Source organism: Sphaeramia orbicularis, chromosome 6 (genome assembly GCF_902148855.1).
Source record: "Sphaeramia orbicularis chromosome 6, fSphaOr1.1, whole genome shotgun sequence".
NCBI classification, from domain to species: Eukaryota; Metazoa; Chordata; class Actinopteri; order Kurtiformes; family Apogonidae; genus Sphaeramia; species Sphaeramia orbicularis.
This window is the reverse complement of record NC_043962.1, coordinates 10,050,691-10,074,778: the sequence shown is the minus strand read 5'-3', so window position 1 is coordinate 10,074,778 and position 24,088 is coordinate 10,050,691. Positions and strand designations below refer to the sequence as shown.

The window sequence follows — 24,088 nt, the reverse complement described above, 5'->3', positions numbered from 1 at the left end:
CTTTATTCATTAGACGGATAAAGAAATTAAAAAAAAAAAAAAAACATGAGGATTGAGTGGCATTTTCACAGTGAGCGGTTGGGAGTAGCACGTTACAAAAGTAATGCATTACAGTCGTGAATTACTTTTTGCTGTACAGCAGTAGTGTAAGGCATCACTAATAAATTTTGAGTAATATTTTACTTGGTACATGTTCAATAGCTCTGCGTTACAACACATTTTTCGCCCATAATTTAATTGCTCAAATGGAAAAAAAAAAAAAAAGAAAAAACAGCAAGACAATGAGACCTTGTTCAACCAACAACTGAACATTTTAGGTAATCGGCTCAAAGTTTGGACATATTTTCAGTATGGACTCCAACCGCTGCTGCTGATAAACAATTATGTCATACTCGGACTCGTGACGTAACTACACTGAACAAAAATATAAACGCACCACTTTTGTTTTTGCTCCCATTTTTCATGAGCTGAACTCAAAGATCTAAAACTTTTTCTATGAACACAAAAGGCCTATTTCTCTCAAATATTGTTCATAAATTTGTCTAAATCTGTGTTAGTGAGCACTTCTCCTTTGTCCTTTGCTGAGATAATCCATCCACCTCACAGGTGTGGCAGATCCAGATGCTGATTAGACAGCAGGATTATAGCACAGGTGTGACTTAGGCTGGCCACAATAAAAGGCCACTCTAAAATGTGCCCTTTTACTGTATTGGGTGGTCCAGGGGGGTCAGAAAACCAGTCAGTATTTGGTGTGACCACCATTTTCCTCGCACAGTCTTCTTCATGAATTCTCTGAAACAGCTTTGGAGATGGTTTATGGTAGAGAAATGAACATTCAATTCACAGGCAAAAGCTCTGGTGGAGATTCCTGAAGTCAGCATGACCAGTGCATATTCCCTCAAAACTTGTGACATCTGTGGTATTGTGCTGTGTGATAAAACTGCACATTTTGGAGTGGCCTTTTATTGTGGCCAGCCTAAGGCACACCTGTGCAAAAATCCTGCTGTCTAATCAGCGTCTTGATATGCCACACCTGTGAGGTGGATGGATTATCTCAGCAAAGAAGAAGTGTTCACTAACACAAATTTAGACAGATTTGTGAACAATATTTGAGAGAAATAAACCTAATGTGCATACAGAAAAAGTTTTAGATCTTTGAGTTCAGCTCATGAAAAATGGGAGCAAAAACAAAAGTGGTGTGTTTATATTTTTGTTCAGTATAGTTATAAAACGTAACAAATTAAGCAGGAATTAAAACGGGATGTAGAACTCCACTCAATTTTTGCCAAAATGAATATAAAGATAGCTTTGCTGCATACTGTAAAAAAAAAAAATCTGTAATTTAACAGAATTTTCACTGTTTATTTTACAGATTTTTCCTGTATTTTTAAGATACAGGAAAATTTCAATGAAATTACAAAAATAGACTGTGATTTTACATGTCAGATGGAAAATAATATGAAAAAACTGTAACCATAAAATTTAAATTTTTAAAAGAATTTTTTTCTTTTTTCACAGAAAAATACAGTTAAAATACATTTGCAAATGTATTATAATTTCACAAATATTTCTTTTCTATTTATGAGATTAAACTGTTAATTTAAAGTTTAATACTGTCACAAAAAATAAATAAATAAATAAATAAATAAATAAAATTACTGACAATTAACCATTAAAGAAGTATTTGTTCTGTAAGTTTAACAAAACTTGTTTGTTAATTGACAAATATCTTGTGTAATTACGGGAGGTTTCACAACAAAAATGTTGAATAAATGTGTTTTTGTGAATGTATAACATGTACAAGCACTGATAAACTGTCCAAATACAGTTTTTATCAGTGGATTGGACAACTTAGTCTCATTGAAAATTATTTATATATATATATATATATATTTATAGGTAATTTGATTGTTTTAATACATGAAAATATTCTTTATTAAACATTAAAAAAGTCAAAAAAAATATGCAAAATCTCATGTAAAGTTAGGGCAAAAAAACTGTATTTTAATTATGGAAAATTACCATATTTTTATGAGATGGTTATTTTCCGTTATTTTACAGTATTTTTTCAGCACCCCTGCTGCAGGGATAATACTGTTTTTTTTTTTACTGTTTTTTTTTTTTTTTTTTTTTTACAGTGCACCTGGAGGGTTCAAATTCAAACTTTATGAATTATTGGGGTCCAAATACACAAATAAATGAACCAAAGAAAAATAAAAGTGAATTTAGCAAAATATGACCCCTTTAAGGAATCAAAAATGCATCTGTACAGTTCTATTTCCTGTTGGTGTTCAGCCCATGGGTGCAGACGGCAGAAGACAGTCCATTGTCCACATGGACGTATGCTCATTACTAACCCCAACCCTGCTTTACAGAAGCTAGTTAGCATTAGCATGATCCCTGTGATCAGCAATGACAAGGTAAGCTAACGTTTCCATAGTCGCTTTTCAATTGACCCTCAAATTGTGTGAATATAATTTGTGCATAAAAATTTACCCAATGGGAAAATGACAATTTTGCCAAAACTCTCGTTTTTCAAAAACAAGTTTTTGAGCTGGCAAGAGGTGGTTTTTCAGGCGTAGTGCAACTGGTATATCACACAAAACTGCAATGGAAAGACCGAACCAACTGAATCATTTTTTAAATTTAGTACAGGATAGAGGGGTAATATACAATAATAATAATAATAATAATAATAATAATAATAATAATAATAATAATGAATATATCTGTAAAACAACACGATATTTACGTTCGTCGCCATGTTTATGGAATGACTTCTCGCGTCATCTCGCGATAATAAATAAACAAATTATCACAATTGTGATTCAATGGAAAAACTGACATTACGCACTTCCGTTTTTTTTTTACATTTAGTAAACATCAGTAAAGTTTTGCGCAGATGTCCAATGGAAAAGCAACGTATGACTAGTTAGAATTCTTTATTGATTGTGGATTTATCTACCAGCGTCCTCAGTGCAGCGCCCCCTGTTTGAAGATGTAAAAGGTTGAAAAAAATGCAAGTGTTCCTGCTGGGATTCAAACATGGTAGACTGTGGTGTTACTTTCTGAGCTATCTGCCCACATGTACTTCAGGGCGTAAATTTATGCGTCCCAAGGCTCTACTATCTCTTTTATTGGGGGGTTGGGTTTTACTGTGCATGTGCCATTTATTTCATCAATGTTTTTTCATTCATTTTAAAGCATAAATGTAGGATATTACAGTATAAATATTCATATGGATGTCAAAGAACAGAAACTCCCACCACCCTCCCCGACACCCTTCCATTCCCCATCCCTTGACAAAAGAGGCATACAAATATATCTGAGGCACCAAAAACATAAACAAAAACATATAAGACATTTACAGTAAAGGAGTACAAACAAAAAAAACCCAAAAACAAACAAAAACAAGACAAATACTAAAAGGCTATAAAGAATAAATACATACAAGAGATACATACAGAGAGTCACGGATGACCTTGAGTGAGGAATCAGGAGTATAAATATGTGTCCTATTTATTAAAAGATGGAAGGTAGGGAGGTAGTCTTAAACATACTAGATCACAGGAGTGTTTGGAAGTCAGTAAAGGATTGTATAAAAGGACTCCAGGGATTAAAAAATGTACTTGTGTCCCCACGTCGAGTCAATTTGATTTTCTCTAATTAAAAAAAAAAACATGAGGTCTTTCAACCAGATACAAGAGGGGGCTGTGGTGATTTCCACTTAAGTAGGATTTTACGCCTAGCTAGAATCCTACTTAAGCTAGCTAGCTAGCGCATGCGCCATCTGTATGTAACTCAAAAGTAATAGAGTCATGTAATGCATTACAATTCTGAGACAGTAATATTATAAGGTAAGGAATTACTTTTAACCCGTATAGACCCAGGTTTGGTACTGCCCTGTCTGTGCTTGTTGACGTCTGTTGCTTCTTATGTCTTTGCATTTTTGTTTTATTATCTGTATAAAAAAATGTGGGAAATTACAAATGTTATATTTGTTAAATGAAAAGTTTTATAAATGTTGAAAAGTTCTATAAATAAAGTTTTTATTTTGTTTTATTGTCTGTTTGTTAAAAACAAAATCTGTGAAAAATAAAGTATTAAAAAAAAAAAGTGGGAAATTATTTGTTGAATAAAAAGTTTTATAAATGTTGAAAAGTTCTATAAGTAAAGTTTGCATTTTCGTTTTATTGTCTGTTTGTTGAAAAATGTAAAATCTGTCAAAAACAAAGTATATAAAAAAGTGGAAAATTATAAATGTTATATTTGTTAAATCAAAAGTTCGATAAATGTTGGAAAGTTCTATACATAAAGTTTGGATTTTTGTTTTATTGTCGGTTGAAAAATGTAAAATCTGTCAAAAATAAAGTATATATATATATATATATATATATATATATATATATATATATATATATATATATATATAAAGTGTAAAATTATAAATGTTATATTTGTGGGAAATTATTTGTTGAATAAAAAGTTTTATAAATGTTGAAAAGTTCTATAAATAAAGTTTGCATTTTCGTTTTATTGTCTGTTAAAAATGTAAAATCTGTCAAAAACAAAGTATATAAAAAAGTGGGAAATTATAAATGTTATTTGTTAAATGAAAAGTTCTATAAATGTTGAAAAGTTCTATAAATTAAGTTTGCATTTTCTTTTAATTTGTCAAAAAATTATAATCTGTCAGAAATACAGTATAAAAAAGTGGGAAATTATTTGTTAAATGAAAAGTTCTATAAATGTTGAAAAGTTCTATAAATAAAATTTGCATTTTCATTTCATTGTCTGTTAACAAATGTAAAATCTGTCAAAAATAAAGTGTGTGTGTGTGTGTGTGTATGGGGGGGTTATAAATGTTATGTTTGTTAAATGAAAAATTCTATAAATGTTGAAAACTTCTATAAATAAAATTTGCATTTTCGTTTTATTGTCTGTTATTATCATTATTATTATTTTTAATCTGTATTAAAAAAAGTGGGAATTATTTGTTAAATGAAAAGTTCTATGAATGTTGAAAACTTCTATAAATAAAGTAAAAAAAAAAAAAAAAAAAAAAGGTGGGAGTAATTTCATTTCTTAAAAAGTAAAAAAATTTAAAAGCATTGAAACATTGTAATGTAATGGATTACAGTTTAGAAGTAACTTGCACAGCACTGGTCTTTTTCCAATAGGGTGGGAAGGCTTGGTTAGCTGTGTAGGGATGTTGGGGGGGTGTGGTGGTGGTGGTGGTGGTGGTGGTGGGGGGGGGGGGTTGGAGGCAGAACTTCCTGTCTGTCTCTCCGCATCCCAGTGCATTGAGAAATAATTGAGCGAAGTGAAAGGCGAGTATTCATTCAGGGACCTTGACTGGCGCTGCTGAAGCCTGGAGGCTCAGGAGTGATTCAGCAGCAGCACCAGGGAGCAGGGGGAGAGAGGAGAAAAGAAAAGAGAAGAAAGGAGAAGGGAGGGAAAGAAAGAAAGAAAAGAAGAAGAGAAGAGGAGGCGAGTGAGAGCTGCGCGCTGCTTTGGATGCGCTAATTCTTCGCCGAACGCGCAAAAATTACACCGAGCTGGATGGTTGAAACCGATGCAAACTTCTCCCACGTCACTTCAAACCTCGTGTTTTCACTTCAGAACCGACACCGAATTGATTCAGTTCCACATTTCAGTTGGATTTTGGCGGATGCGTGGAGCGCGCCGGACCTATCCAGGGGTGTAACCGCGGCGCTTCTCCTGGTGCGTCTTTGCGCTGAGAGTGGAGCGTGTTTGCGCGCGCGTGTGTGAGTGAGTGCGTGAGTGTGTGCGAGTGCGTGCGTGTGTGAGTGAGTGACAGGTGGAAGATCAGCCGGAGTGGCCGACCAGTCAGAAGGATGCTGGAGGGCAATGCCTGCAGACAGAGAGGATGAGATTTGTCGAAAGGCGCTGGAACTGCTGTCAGACCTGTGCTCCAAGGGGGAGGTACAGGACGACAACTGCCTGGACTTCATCTACTACTTCAGGGACCTGGCCAGACCCCGCTACACGGACTCAGGTAAGAATGGACAAAAATCTACAAAAAAAAAAAAAAAAAAAAAACTAGGGCAGAGTTCCATTTTTTGCGTCTTCAAAACTCATCAGAAATGTGCTTGAATTGCTAATTTGATTTCATTACAACTTCCACAGGCTGAATAAAATAAAAGTGTATTTTTAGACAAGCATTAGACTCTAATCCTAAACAGACCTGGAGCCTTTTTTTTTTCTTTTTGTTGTTGAAAAGGGGAAAAAATGAACATGTTCTTAAAAGTTTAGAAATGAAACTAAATGTTCTACTTAATTGGAGCCTTATTATTATTATTATTATTATTAATTTTATTATTATTATTATTATTGTGTTCTTACAGGATTTGAACCCCTTTCTGCCCACATTTATTTACAAGTATGTACAAAAATGTCATTATCTGTGTTGTTCCTATCAAGCAGAGGTTAAAATAAGTGGTGATTGTTCATTTTAACCCTTTTAGACTCTAATCCTAAACAGACCCGGAGCCCTTTTTTTGTTGTTGTTGAAAAGGGGAAAAAAAATGAACATGTTCTTAAAAGTTTAGAAATGAAACTAAATGTTCTACTTAATTGGAACCTTAATAATAATAATATTATTATTATTATTATTATTATTATTATTATTATTATCATTATTATTATTATTATTATTATATTCTTACAGGATTTGAACCCCTTTCTGCCCACATTTATTTACAAGTGTGTACAAAGATGTCATTATCTGTGTTGTTCCTGTCAAGCAGAGGTTAAAATAAGTGGTGATTGTTCATTTTAACCCTTTTAGACTCTAATCCTAAACAGACCCGGAGCCCTTTTTTTTTGTTGTTGTTGAAAAGGGGAAAAAAAATGAACATGTTCTTAAAAGTTTAGAAATGAAACTAAATGTTCTACTTAATTGGAACCTTAATAATAATAATAATATTATTATTATTATTATATTCTTACAGGATTTGAACCCCTTTCTGCCCACATTTATTTACAAGTGTGTACAAAGATGTCATTATCTGTGTTGTTCCTGTCAAGCAGAGGTTAAAATAAGTGGTGATTGTTCATTTTAACCCTTTGACAACCAGTGTTGGCTGCTCGTCTTTCAGACAGGGGAAGCTCATTGTCGGCTTAGATTAAAAAAATAAATAAATAAAATAGTCGTTATTTAACCCTTTCATGCTTACTGGTCATTACAGTGGACAGCTATTCTACAGCTGTTCTCTTGTGTATTCATGTTTTTTTTTTTTTTTTTTTTTTTTAACACATATCTTTATGAAAGTTTTAAGACACTACATATCTTTTCTGACATGAATTGGTAACCTTGTGTAGATCTCCCCTGTGCATAAACCCCCAGAATCACAATAGTTACCCCATAGTTTTCACACAATTTATCAGTAAATACATGTTTTGTTGCTTCAAAAATTAAACGCATGGTGTCCAGCTGATTATTATTATTATTATTATTATCATTATTATTATATTTTATTTTTCTACTCTTTTATTTTTTAATTTTTTTTTTTTTTACTTTTTATTTATATTATCTGTTCTTTTTATTTATTTATTTTTTTAATAAGAATTTTTTCAATCACATTGTTTTTTTCATGTTTAAAGAGAAATAAAAACACTCAGGGAAAAAAAATCTTGATTAAGGTTCTCATAATTCGTGCATGAAAGTGTTAAACATAAATTCGGACCCTCCCTTCCTTGTGATTTGTATATTTGTGTATTTACAGTGCAAGAAATGAACAAGTCATTTCGTAGTGATTTCTCTCTCCATTTCACAACAGAATGTGCGACAGTATTAAACTGAACTGTGTCAGTGAAGGAGTAGATCTGAAAATAGCTGTCAAACGACTGATCCTCCAATCAGCACGTGGAAGCTCAGCGTCCAGCCCAGCCAAGCTCCGCCCACAGCTCCATTCACCCCCAGAGACGCTGAGCATCCAGGGGCGGGACAACATCGTGGCATTTATCCAATTACCGTCCAGTTTTGAGGCAATGAAAAAAACTGTTCCACTCAGTCCCATTGAATTTAGAAATAGTCAGAATGCTTGAACTTTTCTTGTAAAAAGATAAATTCCAGTGATTTACTATAGTTTTAAAACTCAAACTTTAAAATTTGGGTGTGTTTTGGCACATTTATTTTTGTGTATATGAAATTAAAAAAAAAAAAAAATCATATTAACAATAAATTCAAAATTACTTATGTTCAAAACATGTAAGTACATTTTGAGATGTTACTGCTATATTTTCATTACATTTAGATATAATATAGTTTTTAATTTTAGATAAGAATTCAGAAGAATGCACACAATGAAAGAATACATGTAAAGTAGTTTCAGGATAAGAATGACAAAAGTTACATATTTCTTCAAAGTTAGAAAATCTAGATAAAATAGCATTGGAGGGATATACATTATGTAGCAAAGTTACAGTAATGGTATGAATTACAGTGTTTGGGATGATGCATTAGCGTACACTGTTTTGGCTGATATGGAACTAAAACAACAATACCCATGAATATACACTACAAAGAAAAAGTTAAAGATATTTTTTAATTTTTGGCCTATTTTTTCAGTTGGGATTGTTGCACTTGCATTCTTCTTTTTACTTTTTTTTTGTGTAAATTGAAACACATTTTTTAAATGACCAGACATAATTTTATTTACAACTGGCAAAAATGACCAAAAAAAAAAAAAAAAAAGATATATCCTTAACTTTTTGACTTGTCCACTGTAGTGACCAGTATGCATGAAAGGGTTAATATAACACAAACAATAGCTGTGGTGCAAATTAGTAACATTAGGTCAAACTGACATAATAGTAATTAAGCTACTGATGCTGCTATCGATCAGTTCATCCACTCAAAAAAAAAAAAAAGATCCATAAATCAGTAGAATATCATAAAATTAATTGATCCATGAAGGTCAGGGATCGTACATAATCAGAGTATTGATCACCTTGTTACAAAAACAGTGGAATATTGAGGTGAATTTGCAACCATAGTCTACAAAGGGTTAAAACTGGAGTATGCATTTGGAGAGTCATGACTTGTAAATATACAAACGAAAGGAAAAAGAAAGTTACACAAACACCAATCACACTACAGTCGTGGAAAAAAATCATTAGACCAACCTTGTTTTCTTCAGTTTCTCGTTCATTTTAATGCCTGGTATAACTAAAGGTACATTTGTTTGGACAAATATAATGATAACAACGAAAAAAAGCTCCTAAGAGTTTAATTTCAGAGCTGATATCTGGATATTTTCCATGGTTTTCCAGAACGTAAGGGAACCCTGCACTTGTAAACAGGATATGATGGAGTATCTACACACATATATTAACTACTGGTCTATTCACATTAGTATTACCTGGGGTTATTTTCACAGACCCTTTTAAAGAAGGTAAAAGTTGCGGTAATCTTTACTTATGTAGCCCATTCGGACAGGACTAAAATCTATGGCAATTATTACTATACCCCATGTACCTATAGTCGTGGAAAAAATCATTAGACCACCCTTGTTTTCTTCAATTTCGTGTTCATTTTAATGCCTGGTACAACTAAAGGGACATTTTTTTGGACAAATATAATGAAAACAACGAAAAAAAGCTCCTAAGAGTTTAATTTCAGAGCTCATATCTGGATATTTTCCATGGTTTTCCAGGACGTAAGGGAACCCTGCACTTGTAAACAGGATATGACGGAATATCTACACACATATTAACTACTAGTCTATTCACATGGGATTAGTATCACCATATCACCATTTACCAGAAGGTAAAAGTTGCGGTAATCTTTACTTATGTAGCCCATTCGGACAGGACTAAAATCTATGGCAATTATTACTATACCCCATGTACCTATAGTCGTGGAAAAAATCATTAGACCACCCCTTGTTTTCTTCAATTTCGTGTTCATTTTAATGCCTGGTACAACTAAAGGTACATTTGTTTGGGCAAATATAATGAAAACAACAAAAAAAAAGCTCCTAAGAGTTTAATTTCAGAGCTGATATCTGGATATTTTCCATGGTTTTCCAGGACGTAAGGGAACCCTGCACTTGTAAACAGGATATGACGGAAGATCTACACACATATATGAACTACTGGTCTATTCACATTAGTATTACCTGGGGTTATTATCACGGACCCTTTTAAAGAAGGTAAAAGTTTTTTTTTTTTTGTTTTTTGTTTTTAAATTGAAAAATGAATGAACAAATGATACACGGATTATTATGAATGATTACACTGGTCAACAACAAATTTATTGTTGAAGTTTTTTGAGCTGATTTAGGTTAATTTTGGTGTGCTGAATCCAAAAATCACATTAATTTTGCTCAATCAGGTCAACTTTCTGAACTATGCTACATATTGGCTTTTTAACATTTTTGCTTACATTTATGGGCATTTTCACATCATATGATAAAAAATTCTTTCATATTTCTTGCAATAAACGAGTTCTGAACGTTTTACTTTTGCCAATTTATGATTAATGGTTTTTTTAATATTACAGGTGAATGAAATGGCTTCGACTAGAAGATCTTGCAAAAATAAGCCTGACGTATTCTGCTACATCTGCGCTGAATACACCATTGTACCTAACAGGAATCAAGTGATCAAATGATTTTTTTTCTCTTAAAACCTATTTAGGGTGAGAAGTATATAAAAAATCAACTGACAAAGTCACAAAAATGTAATCAATTTTGTGAGAAGATCAAATTTTTCAAAATCAAATGAGCAAAAAAAACCTGACCTGATTGAGAAAAACAGATGTCATTTTTGGATTTAGCGGTGCAAAATGGTCCTAATTCAGCTGAAAAAACCTAGACAACTTGCAAAAACAATTTTTTTGTAACCCAGTGTAATTAAATCCACTTTTCCACCTTATTCCACCCACTTTTTGAGGCAGAAATGTAAAAAAAAAAAAAAAAAAAAAAGAAAAAGAAAAACAGCTGGATGGAAATGTAGATTCTAATACTTTAGTCCATTATTGTTAGCTTTGGCTCCAAACATGAGCAAATGAACCTTTATTTAGACTGTCAGCACTAACAATATGATTAATAACTGGAAGCACTCGGAGAGCGCAGACCTCCGACAAGGCCAATCAGTGACCCCCCCCCCCCCGATCACCACCAAAAATTACACTGGTCAACAACAAATTTATTGTTTAAGTTTTTGGAGCTGATTTAGGATCATTTTGGTGTGCTGAATCCAAAAATCACATTAATTTTGCTCAATCAGGTCAACTTTCTGAACTATGCTACATATTGGCTTTTTAACATTTTTGCTTACATTTATGGGCATTTTCACATCATATGATACAAAATTCTTTCATATTTCTTGCAATAAATGAGTTCTGAAGATTCATTATTATTATTATTATTATTATTATTATTATTATTATTATATATTACCCCTCTATCTCATCCTAAATTAAAAAAATGATTGGGTTTCCTGGTGTGTCCACACATACCGCGACATGTTTCTTCTTCTTCTGCGCTTGTTGTAATGTACGTCAACATCTGTTTTTTTACTTCACCTGACTCTAGTTGCAAAAAAGGTCTTTCCATTGCAGTTTTGTGTGATATACCAATTGCGCTACGAACGAAAAACCACCTCTTGCCAGCGCAAAAACTTTCAATCGAAAAATGAGACTTTTGGCGAAATTGTCGTTTTTCCATTAGTTAAATTTTTATGCGCAAGTTATATTTGCACAGTTTGAAGGTCAATGGAAAAGCGACTAGTGTCAGTATGAGTATACAGGTGAAATGAATCAGCCAGTGGTAACATTGTTCAACCTCTGATTTAAACAGCAGCAGCAATAATCTATATATATGTAAAAGACACGTGTGTTGGGCTGAATGTTCTGTAATCATTTCCCATTGGGGGTCTGCAAAGTTAATGGTAACACTGGTCAACAACAAATTTATTGTTTATGTTTTTGGAGCTGATTTAGGATAATTTTGGTGTGCTGAATCCAAAAATCACATTAATTTTGCTCAATCAGGTGAACTTTCTGAACTATGCTACATATTGGCTTTTTAACATTTTTGCTTACATTTATGGGCATTTTCACATCATATGATACAAAATTCTTTCATATTTCTTGCAATAAACGAGTTCTGAAGATTTTACTTTTGCCAATTTACGATTAATGTTTTTTTTTTATATTAAAGGTGAATGAAATGGCTTCGACTAGAAGATCTTGCAAAAATAAGCCTGACGTATTCTGCTACATCTGCGCTGAATACACCATTGTACCTAACAGGAATCAAGTCACAAGTTTCATAAAGTGTGCTTACCAATCTTATTTTGGTATTAATTATTATATTTTGTGAGAAGATCAAATTTTTCAAAATCAAATTAGCAAAAAAAACCTGACCTGATTGAGAAAAACAGATGTCATTTTTGGATTTAGCGGTGCAAAACGGTCCTAATTCAGTTGAAAAAACCTGGACAACTTGCAAAAAACATTTTTTTCGTAACCCAGTGTTATTAATTATTTGTTCTTTGTGCCAGTATCAACATTACCTGAAAATTTCATCCAAATCCATCCATAACTTTTTGACTTATCTTGCTAACAAACAGACAAACCCCAATGAAAACATCACCTCCACCGTTCCTTGGCAGAGTTAAAAATGCCTGAACTTGTTGCCTGAAGTTGAAATTCACCGGCGTGTATTTGTCTATCTGCAGCATCCGTCCTCTTCCTAACACAGAATGAACTGAGACACAGAGAAAACTGCCCCACCCATACCATTTCACCGTAGTTATCAGCACTTTGCAGTTGTGGCTTTCCACAAAACATATTTTTCCACGTTAACTCGTGGCTTTGAGCTGGAATTCTCTATGTGGAAAAAAAAAAAAAAAGGTTTGGTGCAAAGGAAATATAATCCCAAATCATTACGTTTACATTAGAACATTTTAGGTCGTTATTGTAATTTGACTGCACTGTTCCACAGAATACATTAGAGGAGCATATAACAGAGAGACCACTTAAGTCTGAGAACATGACTTTATTGGATTATTTCATAATTGCAGTGTTAGAATGTTATGCATGAGCAAACATATGAAGTGTTTTTTAAGTGGATTTCGGTCCATATATGACGCACATGGCACATGCGCCTACTATAGCATGAACGCATCCCTCTGGTGTTCTTTGGATGAGTGTGTTTGTGTGTTTACGAGTGTTTACACGTATGGAGGTTTTGGTTAATAGCAGCTGCGGCCGAGGCTGCAGCCTTTAAACATGTTACCGTCCATTATTAAACATGTATGATGAAGAGGATGTTGGAGCTACCAGATTGGTTCCCCTGAGGAGCCGTGACCCACTTCCTTTTGTATTACACTGCTCTAAATGCATGCGCACACACACGCACGCAATTTCACACAACAAACAACTATCCCTCAAAGCTGAGAGGGTGTGTGTGTGTGTGTGTGTGTGTGTGTGTGGGGGGTAGACTTAAGCCATATTTCTACTCTGTGGTACCGGCTTGACTCGACTCGGGTATCTGGTTCTATTCCTGGTGGCTGTTTTCATTACAGGATAGTATTGACTTTAGAGTACTTGGTTGTCATAGTGATGCTACGTGTAACTTCTTTTTTTTTTTTTAACCTTCTAATTATCAGTTTTTACATGGATTGATAGGATTAATGGATCAACAGCTATTAAACAGTTTACAGTCGTGGAAAAAATTCCCCCAATTTTTGGAGACAACAGAATATAGAAAACCAGGAATAATATAATTCTGCTGCTATAAATCAAATAGAAAACTAGAAAAGCACTCGGAGAGCGCAGACCTCTGCCAAGGCTGATCAGTGGCCCCCCCCGTGGGCCCCCCCACGCCAAGGAGGTTATGTTTTTGCCAGGGTTTGTTTGTTTGTCTGTCTGTCTGTCCGTTAGTGTGCAACATAACTCAAAAAGTTATGGACAGATTTTGATGAAATTTTCAGGGTTTGTTGGAAATGGGCCCCCCCACCCCCGATCACCACCAAAATTTAATCATTTCTTCCTTATCCCATTTCCAACAAACCCTGAAAATTTCATCCAAATCTGTCCATAACTTTTTGAGTTATGTTGCACACTAACGGACAGACAAACAAACAAACCCTGGCAAAAACATAACCTCCTTGGCGGAGGTAATAAAATATATTATTAATATTACTAAATGTATTTTAAACTTTAGCATTGCACTTTTCCCTGAAAGGTAGTTTTGAACAAACAAGAAAAATCTACTCACAGTTCTGTCAGTTCACATTCTGCAGAAAAATAACAAAAAAATTCCACATGAAGTGCAACATTAACAAGAGGACAAACTGGCATTCTGTTTAAACAAACTGAAGAGAACATTTGACAACACAGTGAAACAAATTATTTATTTTAGGACAGAGAACAAACTGTGTTGTGTGCCTGAGTGCACAGGGGATTTTTTTTTTTTTTTTTTTTTGGTCAGAGCCGGGGGTGGGAGGGGGCGCGCAGTTATATACCTGGGGGTGCAGTCCATAACTACATACGTGTGGTCCATTGCTACGTACATGTACCGTTACAGGCCTATTATTTACATAGATTGATCGGGTTAATGGATCAACAGGTATTAAACAGTTTACAGTCATGGAAAAAAATTATTAGACCACCCCTTGTTTTCTTCAATTTCTTGTTCATTTTAATGCCTGGTACAACTAAAGGTACATTTGTTTGGATAAATATAATGAAAACAACAAAAATAGCTCATAGTAGTTTAATTTCAGAGCTGATATCTATCCATTTTCCATGTTTTCTTGATAATAACCAAAATCACTTCAGTTCTTACATCAATATCTATGTCATTGTACTGACAAAAACTGCTTTTAGACATTCCATGTTTCCTTTTCTGTCTGTTTTAGTCACATGATACACACAGGAGTTAGGACTGGATTGCATAACCATTGTTTTTGCTGACTTTTGATGGTCTAATCATTTTTTCCCACGACTGAAATCCAACTTCTCATTAACAACTACAAAAGACCTCCAGACCTCCACCAATTCAGCTCATCCTCCCCCCTGATCACCACCAAAATTTAATCACTTGTTCCTTGTGCCAGTATCAACATTTCCTGAAAATTTCATCCAAATCCGTCCATAACTTTTTGAGTTATCTTGCTAACAGACGTACAAACAGTCTATTTTTGTACTTTTATATTTTTCAAGAAAAAATCGAAGTTATTTTTAATTTGAATAAAAAGTTTTTCACAGAAAAGCAAAAAGGGTTGGTTTTATATCGATGTGTCTTTCAATAAAAGTTATAATGCACCACTATTACTCACTTGTTTGGCCAAATGTAATGAAAACAACAAAAATAGCTAATAGTAGTTTAATTTCAGAGCTGATATCTATCCATTTTCCATGTTTTCTTGATAATAACCAAAATCACTTCAGTTCTTCCATCAGTATCTATGGCATTGTACTGACAAAAACAGTGCTTTTAGACATTCCATGTTTTCTTTTCTGTTTTAGTCACATGATACACACAGGAGTTAGTACTGGATTGCATAACCATTGTTTTTGATGACTTTTGATGGTCTAATCATTTTTTCCCGTGACTGAAATCCAACTTCTCATGAACAACTAGAAAAGCACTTTGAGAGCGCAGACCCCCACCATGGCAAATCAGCCATGATTTTTCATTATAGTTTAGTTGTAGTTAGTTTTGACTTTTTTTTTTCTCTAATTCAGTTAGTTTTAATTCGTTTTTAGAGCAGGTTTGCTAGTTTTTATTAGTTTTCGTTTTTTTGTAAATGCTTAGTTTTATGTTTATGTTTACGCATTTGGCAGACGCATTTTTCCAAAGCGACTTACAGGGGAAAACCAATCAAATCACTCAATCAATCAAATTTTATTTATATAGTGCCAGATCACAACAAAAAAGTTATCTCATGACACTTTATATATAGAGTTGGTCAAAACCAGACTCTAAGACAATTTACAGAAACCAAACAGAATCCTCCAGGAGCAAACACTTGTGACTGGTGACAGTGGTGAGGAAAAACTTCCCTTCAACAGCAGAAACCTGGAGCAGACCATGACTCCTGGAGGATGGACGTCTGACAGGACCAGCTGGGGTTAAAGAGAGAGAGTAAAGAAAGAGAAAAAGAGAGCGATAGAGATAGAGACTGGGGGAGAGGGGGAGAAGGGGGGAGTAGGGGGAGACACATGGAGGCAGTTGAGGATAAGTGAGTGATGATGATGATGATGAAGGCAGGAGAGAGGCAGGACCACCGCAGCAGGTCCAGAGATAATCCTGGGAAAATCTGTGATAATCCTGGGAAAAACCTTATTAAAATATTTAAAATGGAATATCTGAAAGTGCAAGAACAGGAGGTGCTCTCGGAAGAGCTGGGTCTTCAGGCGCTTCTTGAAGATAGCCAGGTACGCCTCTGTTCTCATAGTAGTTTTAGTGTAGTTCTAGTATTAGTTTTAGTTTTTTTCATAACTTTTCTCTTCTTCGCCGTCGTATTCACATAAATCCCAGACAGGACTCAGCTGCTTTCTAACAACTTTAGTCTCCATTTTTCCAGGCAGAGTGGGGACCAGAAGACGACTCTAAACGACAAGTGACGAACCCTAATATTTATCTGTTTTAGCTAGTTTTGTAAGCACACAATACAGTTTCAGTTAGTTATCGTTTTTTCTTTTAATTATAATTTTTACTTATTTCAGTTAATGAAAATGTTTTTTTCAATTCTAGTTTTCCTCATTTTGTTAGTTTTCATTAACGATAACCTTGGATCAAATTTAAAACCCCTTTAGCCCTATCAGCCCGCCCGCGGGCCGAAAAAATTGTATTAACCTTCCTCTTGTTTTAGGGACAGCACCGACCCATTTTAGGTTTTAAATGCATAAAAGAACCACATCAAATTTGTGTATTGCATTAAGGCTTTTTGACTTTGTCAGTAACCTCTATTTCAACAAAATAATACAAAAACTTTTTTTTCCACTAAATTAAGAAATGCTCTGGTTGAAATTACGACCTTTGTGTTGTTAGGGTTGGTTTCGACCCAGTTATAAAAATAAGATTATAAAGCAATAATTAGAGCCAAAACTGAAATCATCAGCCAACACACTGACAGCCAGCTCCTCTCCCAATCATGTGAGCTTTAGGGGATTCTCATTTTGCCTTGTTATCCAGTTTACCTGCACAAAAACAAAACAAGCAAAGATGGGCATGTCCACACATATGAGGTCAATTCAGTAAAGAGTTGGTGACTTGCAGAGTGCACATCGAGGGGTATGCTGACAAAAAAAAAAGGCCCAGAGGCTCACACCAAAAATATTAAAACCAATATTTTCGTGGATAAGGAAGCCTAACAAAGTAAACAGGAGATGAGAAACAAATTGGACGATAGATAATTGTTTTTAGTGTATTTTACAGCTGATTTATAACATGGGTCAAAACCAACCCATTAACATAAGAGATGGTAACAAAAAGCTAACACAAGAGGAAGGTTAATATTCATCTACTATAAAAATATAATAAATCAGGACAATGAATGTTTTTTTCAACTTTTGCTCAAAGTTTAGACCCTAATGTTAATAAAAGTACATCAAAAGTGTATTTTAGTGCAAACTTTAATGTTCAAACATGATTTTTAATCTTTGTGGGGTGAAATATACGCTATTAAAAATCTCCGACACGAACAATTAATTTATGCATATCATCGTCAATCCAGCCGAAAAAAAAAACAGGCGAGGATAAAAAATTCCAATTTCTCTTTTAGTTTGTTACAGTTTACTCAGGCAGAGTAATAGATACAATATTTTAGACAATGGGAATAGATTCTGTGAGGTCTCTAAATGTCCATAGACACCAAGAACATCCATAAGAACCTTATTATTGTGAAGTAATTCTTCATTTACTTTGGGTATGTCTGTTTAGGCGTTTTTCCCCTGAAAATATGGTCAGGGTTAAACAGGTTAACTTCATCCGACTTTAACGCCACTGAAAACAGATTCTATTCACAGTATCCATATGACATCACACCCACAGTGACGCCTTTCGTCCAGTGCCTGCTGGCTATTTGACCAAGTGTATTTAGCTAAAACGTGTTGTGTTTTCATTCAGTCGGATGCAGAAACAGAAAAGGAGACGAGTCTGAGCTACACTTCTGTAGAATACAGCCTGAGAAGTGAATAGAAATTGCATCAGTCCATCATCCACCGCAGGAGACGGTCAATAGAGACACATTTAACCTATAGAAACTGTTGACCTGACACTGTACACGTCTATACATTTAGTTTATGTCATAACGTATGTTGGTGACCAAACCAGAATACTAGTCGCTTTTCCATTGGGCATCTGCGCAAAACATTACCGATATTTACTACATGTCGAAAAAACAGAAGTGCATAATGTTGGTTTTTCCATTAAATCACAAATGCGATGATTTGTTTATTATCGCGAGATGACACGAGAAGTCATTCATTATTATTATTATTATTATTATTATTATTATTATTATATTACCCCTCTATCTCATCCTAAATTAAAAAAATGATTGGGTTTCCTGGTGTGTCCACACATACCGCAACATGTTTCTTCTTCTTCTTCGCTTGCTGTAATGTACGTCAACATCCGTTTTTTTACTTCACCTGACTCTAGTTGCGAAAAAGGTCTTTCCATTGCAGTTTTGTGTGATATACCAATTGCGCTACGAACGAAAAACCACCTCTTGCCAGCGCAAAAACTTTCAATCGAAAAATGAGACTTTTGGTGAAAATGTCGTTTTTCCATTAGGTAAATTTTTACGCGCAAGTTATATTTGCACAGTTTGAAGGTCAATGGAAAAGCGACTAGTGTCAGTATGAGTATACAGGTGAAATGAATCAGCCAGTGGTAACATTGGTCAACCTGTGATTTAAACAGCAGCAGCAATAATCCATATATATGTAAAAGACACGTGTGTTGGGCTGAATGTTATGTAATGATTTCCCATCGGGGGTCTGCAAAGTTGATGATAACACTGGTCAACAACAAATTTATTGTTGAAGTTTTTTTGAGCTGATTTAGGATCATTTTGGTGTGCTGAATCCAAAAATCACATTAATTTTGCTCAATCAGGTCAACTTTCTGAACTATGCTACATATTGGCTTTTTAACATTTTTGCTTACATTTATGGGCATTTTCACATCATATGATACAAAATTCTTTCATATTTCTTGCAATAAACGAGTTCTGAACATTTTACTTTTGCCAATTTATGATTAATGTTTCTTTTAATATTACAGGTGAATGAAATGGCTTTGACTAGAAGATCTTGCAAAAATAAGCCTGACGTATTCTGCTACATCTGCAGTGAATACATAATAAATAATAAATACATCCTGTTAGAAAATGATTTTTTTTTCTCTTAAAATCTATTTTGGGTGAGAACTATATAAAAAAAATCATAATAAAGTCACAAAAATGTCATCAATTTTGTGAGAAGATCAAATTTTTCAAAATCAAATTAGCAAAAAAAACCTGACCTGATTGAAAAAAACAGATGTCATTTTTGGATTTAGCGGTGCAAAATGGTCCTAATTCAGTTGAAAAAACCTAGAAAACTTGCAAAAAAAATTTTTTTGTAACCCAGTGTAATTGGTTCCTAATTTCAGTATTAATTGTCGGGTTGGAACAGGTGAGACTGAGTCGACTAAAGTTGCTGTCTTTGCAGTTTGGACATTTAACAGACACATTTAAACACAACACAGCCAACAATTTTATGGGAACATAACATAAGACCTACCATATCAAATTTAATACATTTTAAAGACTTTTTTAAGGTATTAAATGCAAGACCTTAATAATAATGATACAATAATAAAAGCATTTACCAACACAGACAAAACGACATATACAATCAGTCAAAACATTTACAGACCAACAGCCTTGATTCCACAGATTCGACCCTCTCTTTAAAATCAGTCTAAAGTATCAGTGATTGAAGGAGGAGCTCAGATGGAAGCTTGTTCCAGGCATCAGGGGCGGAAAACCGAAAAGATTTCCCTCCTATTTCAGTCCTTAACTTTGGAACAAACAGTTTCACAGTGTTCAATGAGTAGAGATTGGAACTTCCATGATTCCTGCATTCAAGCATTTTCAAGGATTTCACGTACCCGTATGAACCCTGGTAACAAAAAAAAAAAAAAAAAAAGAATGATTGATGCTGAGTGGCTTTTTATATGGTTTAAAGCCGCAGTGTTTGTTTTTGGCATCGTGTGGCTAAAATTCCATCATTGCCTTTTAAAGAATTGTAACTGAGCTGGTGTGAGAAAAAATAAAGCAAACAAACAAACAAAAAAACCCCAAATAGAAATAAAATAAACCCTCTAAATCAGGGGTGTCAAACTCATTTTTTTTCAGGGGCCATATTTAGCCCAATTTGATCTCAAGTGGGCCAGACCAGTAAAATAATGACTTAAAAACCTATAAATAATGACAAATCCAAGTTTTTCTTTTTGTTTTAGTACCAAAAAAAAAAACCCAATTAAATTATGAAAATATTTACATTTTACAAAGAATGTGAAAAACCTGAAAAAACTGAAATTTCATTTGAAAAATTAGTGCAATTTTAACAATATTATGCCTTGACGTATTATTTATACATGTACATTACACACAATGTTACATAAACATTTGGTAACAGGCAGAATATTGTTAAAATTTTGGAGTTTGGAACTAAAATTTCAACAATTTCAATAATATTACATCTGTTATTATTAACACAACTACAGATCACAGTGGATCCATAAACGCACAAAATATTTAATAACAGGCAGAATATTGTTAAAATTGCACATTTCGGGTTGTTCATCTTTGTTTTTATTTATGTATTTATTTGCATTTTATTGTGAAAGAATAGTTTTGTAAGTGTAAATATCTTAACAGTGTAATCTTATTTTTTAACTTAAATTTTTTCCACATAATTTTTCACAAAGACAATTTGTAGTTGTCATTATTTATGGGTTATTGAGTTGTTATTTTTACTGGAGATCACATTGGTCTGTATGTGGAACCTGAACCAAAATGATTTGGACAACCTGGACTGTTCAGGTTCATTTTTGCACTTTCATCCTGCAGGGCCGGAATGGAACCTTTGGCGGGCCAGATTTGGACCCCGGGCCGCATGTTTGACACCTGTGCTCTAAATTAAATTCTCACCAGTAAACCTGCTTCTCCCCAGAACTTCATTACTTCATTGACCATTTCCCACAATGCTTCTCTGAGGAAATTTCAGTGCTTGCTTTCACGTCCTTCTCTGCGGACCCTACCTCCAACACACCCTGGCTGATTACACAACATCCATTTGTCTGTTTATCCGTCACATGACCTGTCCTATTGAGCCTAGTAATCACTACTTTTTCCCTTCAGAATCTTCCCACATTTTCAATATTACAGACATCCCTCCCTAAACCACCACATCCCATCATTCCTTCTATATATTCTGAATGTGACCTGTCATATTGGATTGTTCTGGTCGTATCTCCATGCCCTCGTTTCCTTTCACACCTACATATGTCCTTGTGTTGGAACCTGTATTTTACACAATATAACTCACATAGAATATCTGACTTCTCTGACCTGATGCTGACAGACTATCTGGTTGTTATCTGGTTGGGTTTCTCAGTCCATTACCAGTCTTGTATTATGGTTTTCAGCCCTATGGCGTATATTGAGAAATGATTTGTTATTTTGACACTGGGATACAAACACATCATCTGTCGACCCCACATCAGGGTGAATTACATCATCATATCTGGAAAGTTCAGCTTTAGATAGTTGTCATCTACTTCATTCAACTGGATTGGTTACAAAAAACTGTTTTTTGCAAGTTGTTTAGGTTTTTTCAGCTGAATTAGGACCATTTTGCACCGCTAAATCCAAAAATGACATCTTTTTTTCTCAATCAGGTCAGGTTTTTTTTGCTAATTTGATTTTGAAAAATTTGATCTTCTCACAAAATTGATGACATTTTTGTGACTTTATCAGTTGATTTTTTATATAGTTCTCACCCAAAATAGGTTTTAAGAGAAAAAAAAATCATTTGATCACTTGATTCCTGTTAGGTACAATGGTGTATTCAGCGCAGATGTAGCAGAATACGTCAGGCTTATTTTTGCAAGATCTTCTAGTCGAAGCCATTTCATTCACCTGTAATATTAAAAAAAAAACATTAATCACAAATTGGCAGAAGTAAAATCTTCAGAACTCGTTTATTGCAAGAAATATGAAAGAATTTTGTATCATATGATGTGAAAATGCCCATAAATGTAAGCAAAAATGTTAAAAAGCCAATATGTAGCATAGTTCAGAAAGTTGACCTGATTGAGCAAAATTAATGTGATTTTTGGATTCAGCACACCAAAAAGATCCTAAATCAGCTCAAAAAACTTCAACAATAAATTTGTTGTTGACCAGTGTAATCATTCATAATAATCCATGTATCATTTGTTCATTCATTTTTCAATTTAAAACCAAAAAACAAACAAAAAAAAACCACTCGTTTTTTTTTGTTCTTCATTTTCAAAACCAGAATGAAAAACTGATAACGGTTTGTTTTTCCATTTCCTGATTTTGTGCTCGAATGAAAAATGGAAAAAACAGATAATGACCGTTTTATCCAATTTTGCTATTTTCAATATAGTTCAGTTGTCTGACTCAGAAGTAGTCGTTTCCTAGGGAAAAAAATAAACTAACGGAATCATGGCGGGACTGGAGGAATATTTTGCTATAATTAAGCAGCTGTTTGATACGTACGGAAGCGTATTGCATTCACACAAAAGATTAATTCGGCTCTGTTTTTCTGAATTAATTAATTAAAAAAAAAATTAAAATATTTTCAGAAAACAGTATCTCGTTAATTCGGAAAAATCTGTTTATTTTTTCCCTCGTAATGACTACTTTCGGGTCAGACAACTTAACTATATTGAAAATAGCAAAATCGGATGAAACGTTCATTATCAGTTTTTTCCATTTATTTGAGCACAAAATCGGGAATGGAAAAACGATCCATTTTTCATTGTTGTTTTGAAAATGAGGATTTTTGGTTTTAAATTGAAAAATGAATGAACAAATGACACACGGATTCATAATAATCAATAAATTAATTTGTTTTTAATCACATTGTTAGAGCTGACAGTTAAAATAAAGGTTCATTTGCTAATGTTCGGAGCCAAAGCTAACAATAACAGACTAAAGTATTAGAATCTACATTTCCATTCAGCTGTTTTTCTTTTCTTTTTTTTTTTTTTTTTTTTTTTTTTTTCACATTTCTGCATCAAAAAGTGGGTGGGATAAGGTGGAAAAGTGGATTTAATAATCAAAGCTGAATGTCTTAATCCAGTGGTTCTTGATCTTTTTCTGTCAGCCCCCCTTTGGAGGACGAAAACTCTCCAGGCCCCCCTCATCCTCAACAACATTGTAACAGTGGTGCCTTATAACGTTTATTGAAAGAAACATCAGTATTGTACCAATTCTTTTTGCTTTTCCGTGAATAATTTTTTGTTCAAATTAAAAATAACTTCGACTTTTGCTTGAAAAATACAAATAAACTCAACCAGACTGCCCCCTGAGATGATATTTTTCCAAATAAAAGAGGAAACGTGCAATTATCTTACAACTATGACAGTAAAGTTACTTTTTTTTAGAACAACAAATACATTTTGGTAACAAAGAGGAACATTTGAACAATATCAATGGCTGCAATGAGCCTGTTTCCATGCACATTTTAGAACATTAAAGTGCAAACTGTACAAACTGTGGAAAAACCCAAACAGTGCACATGTTTCTTTTCCAGTCCAACCCTTGTCCATTCTCCAAACCTAAACTCTTTGCCTAGTCTAGTGACAGATCACTGTGGCAGTAGATTGGTTTGTTGTTCGTCCCTAAAATGAGTCCAGGGTGCTCCAATGCTAAAACATTAGTTCCACCTGCTACATGTTCTAACCCAGTGGTTCCCAACCTTTTTTGGCTCATGACCCCATTTTAACATCACAAATTTCTGGCGACCCCAGACATTCAAAATGGAGACTTTTTTTTTTTTTTTTTTTGCTAAAAT

The 24,088-nt window shown here is 34.0% G+C and overlaps 1 protein-coding gene across 1 annotated transcript in view; it reads left to right on the top strand.

Moving 5' to 3' along the window:
- The first annotated feature begins 5,306 nt into the window (after positions 1 to 5,306).
- The window catches only part of syt9b (synaptotagmin IXb), a 156,443-nt gene continuing 137,661 nt past the window's right edge, over positions 5,307 to 24,088 (top strand). The window contains exon 1 of the mRNA XM_030135981.1: positions 5,307 to 6,019. Within this exon, the coding sequence (XP_029991841.1) occupies positions 5,872 to 6,019 (148 nt within the window). The 5' untranslated portion in view covers positions 5,307 to 5,871. The remainder of the gene's footprint in view (positions 6,020 to 24,088) is intronic.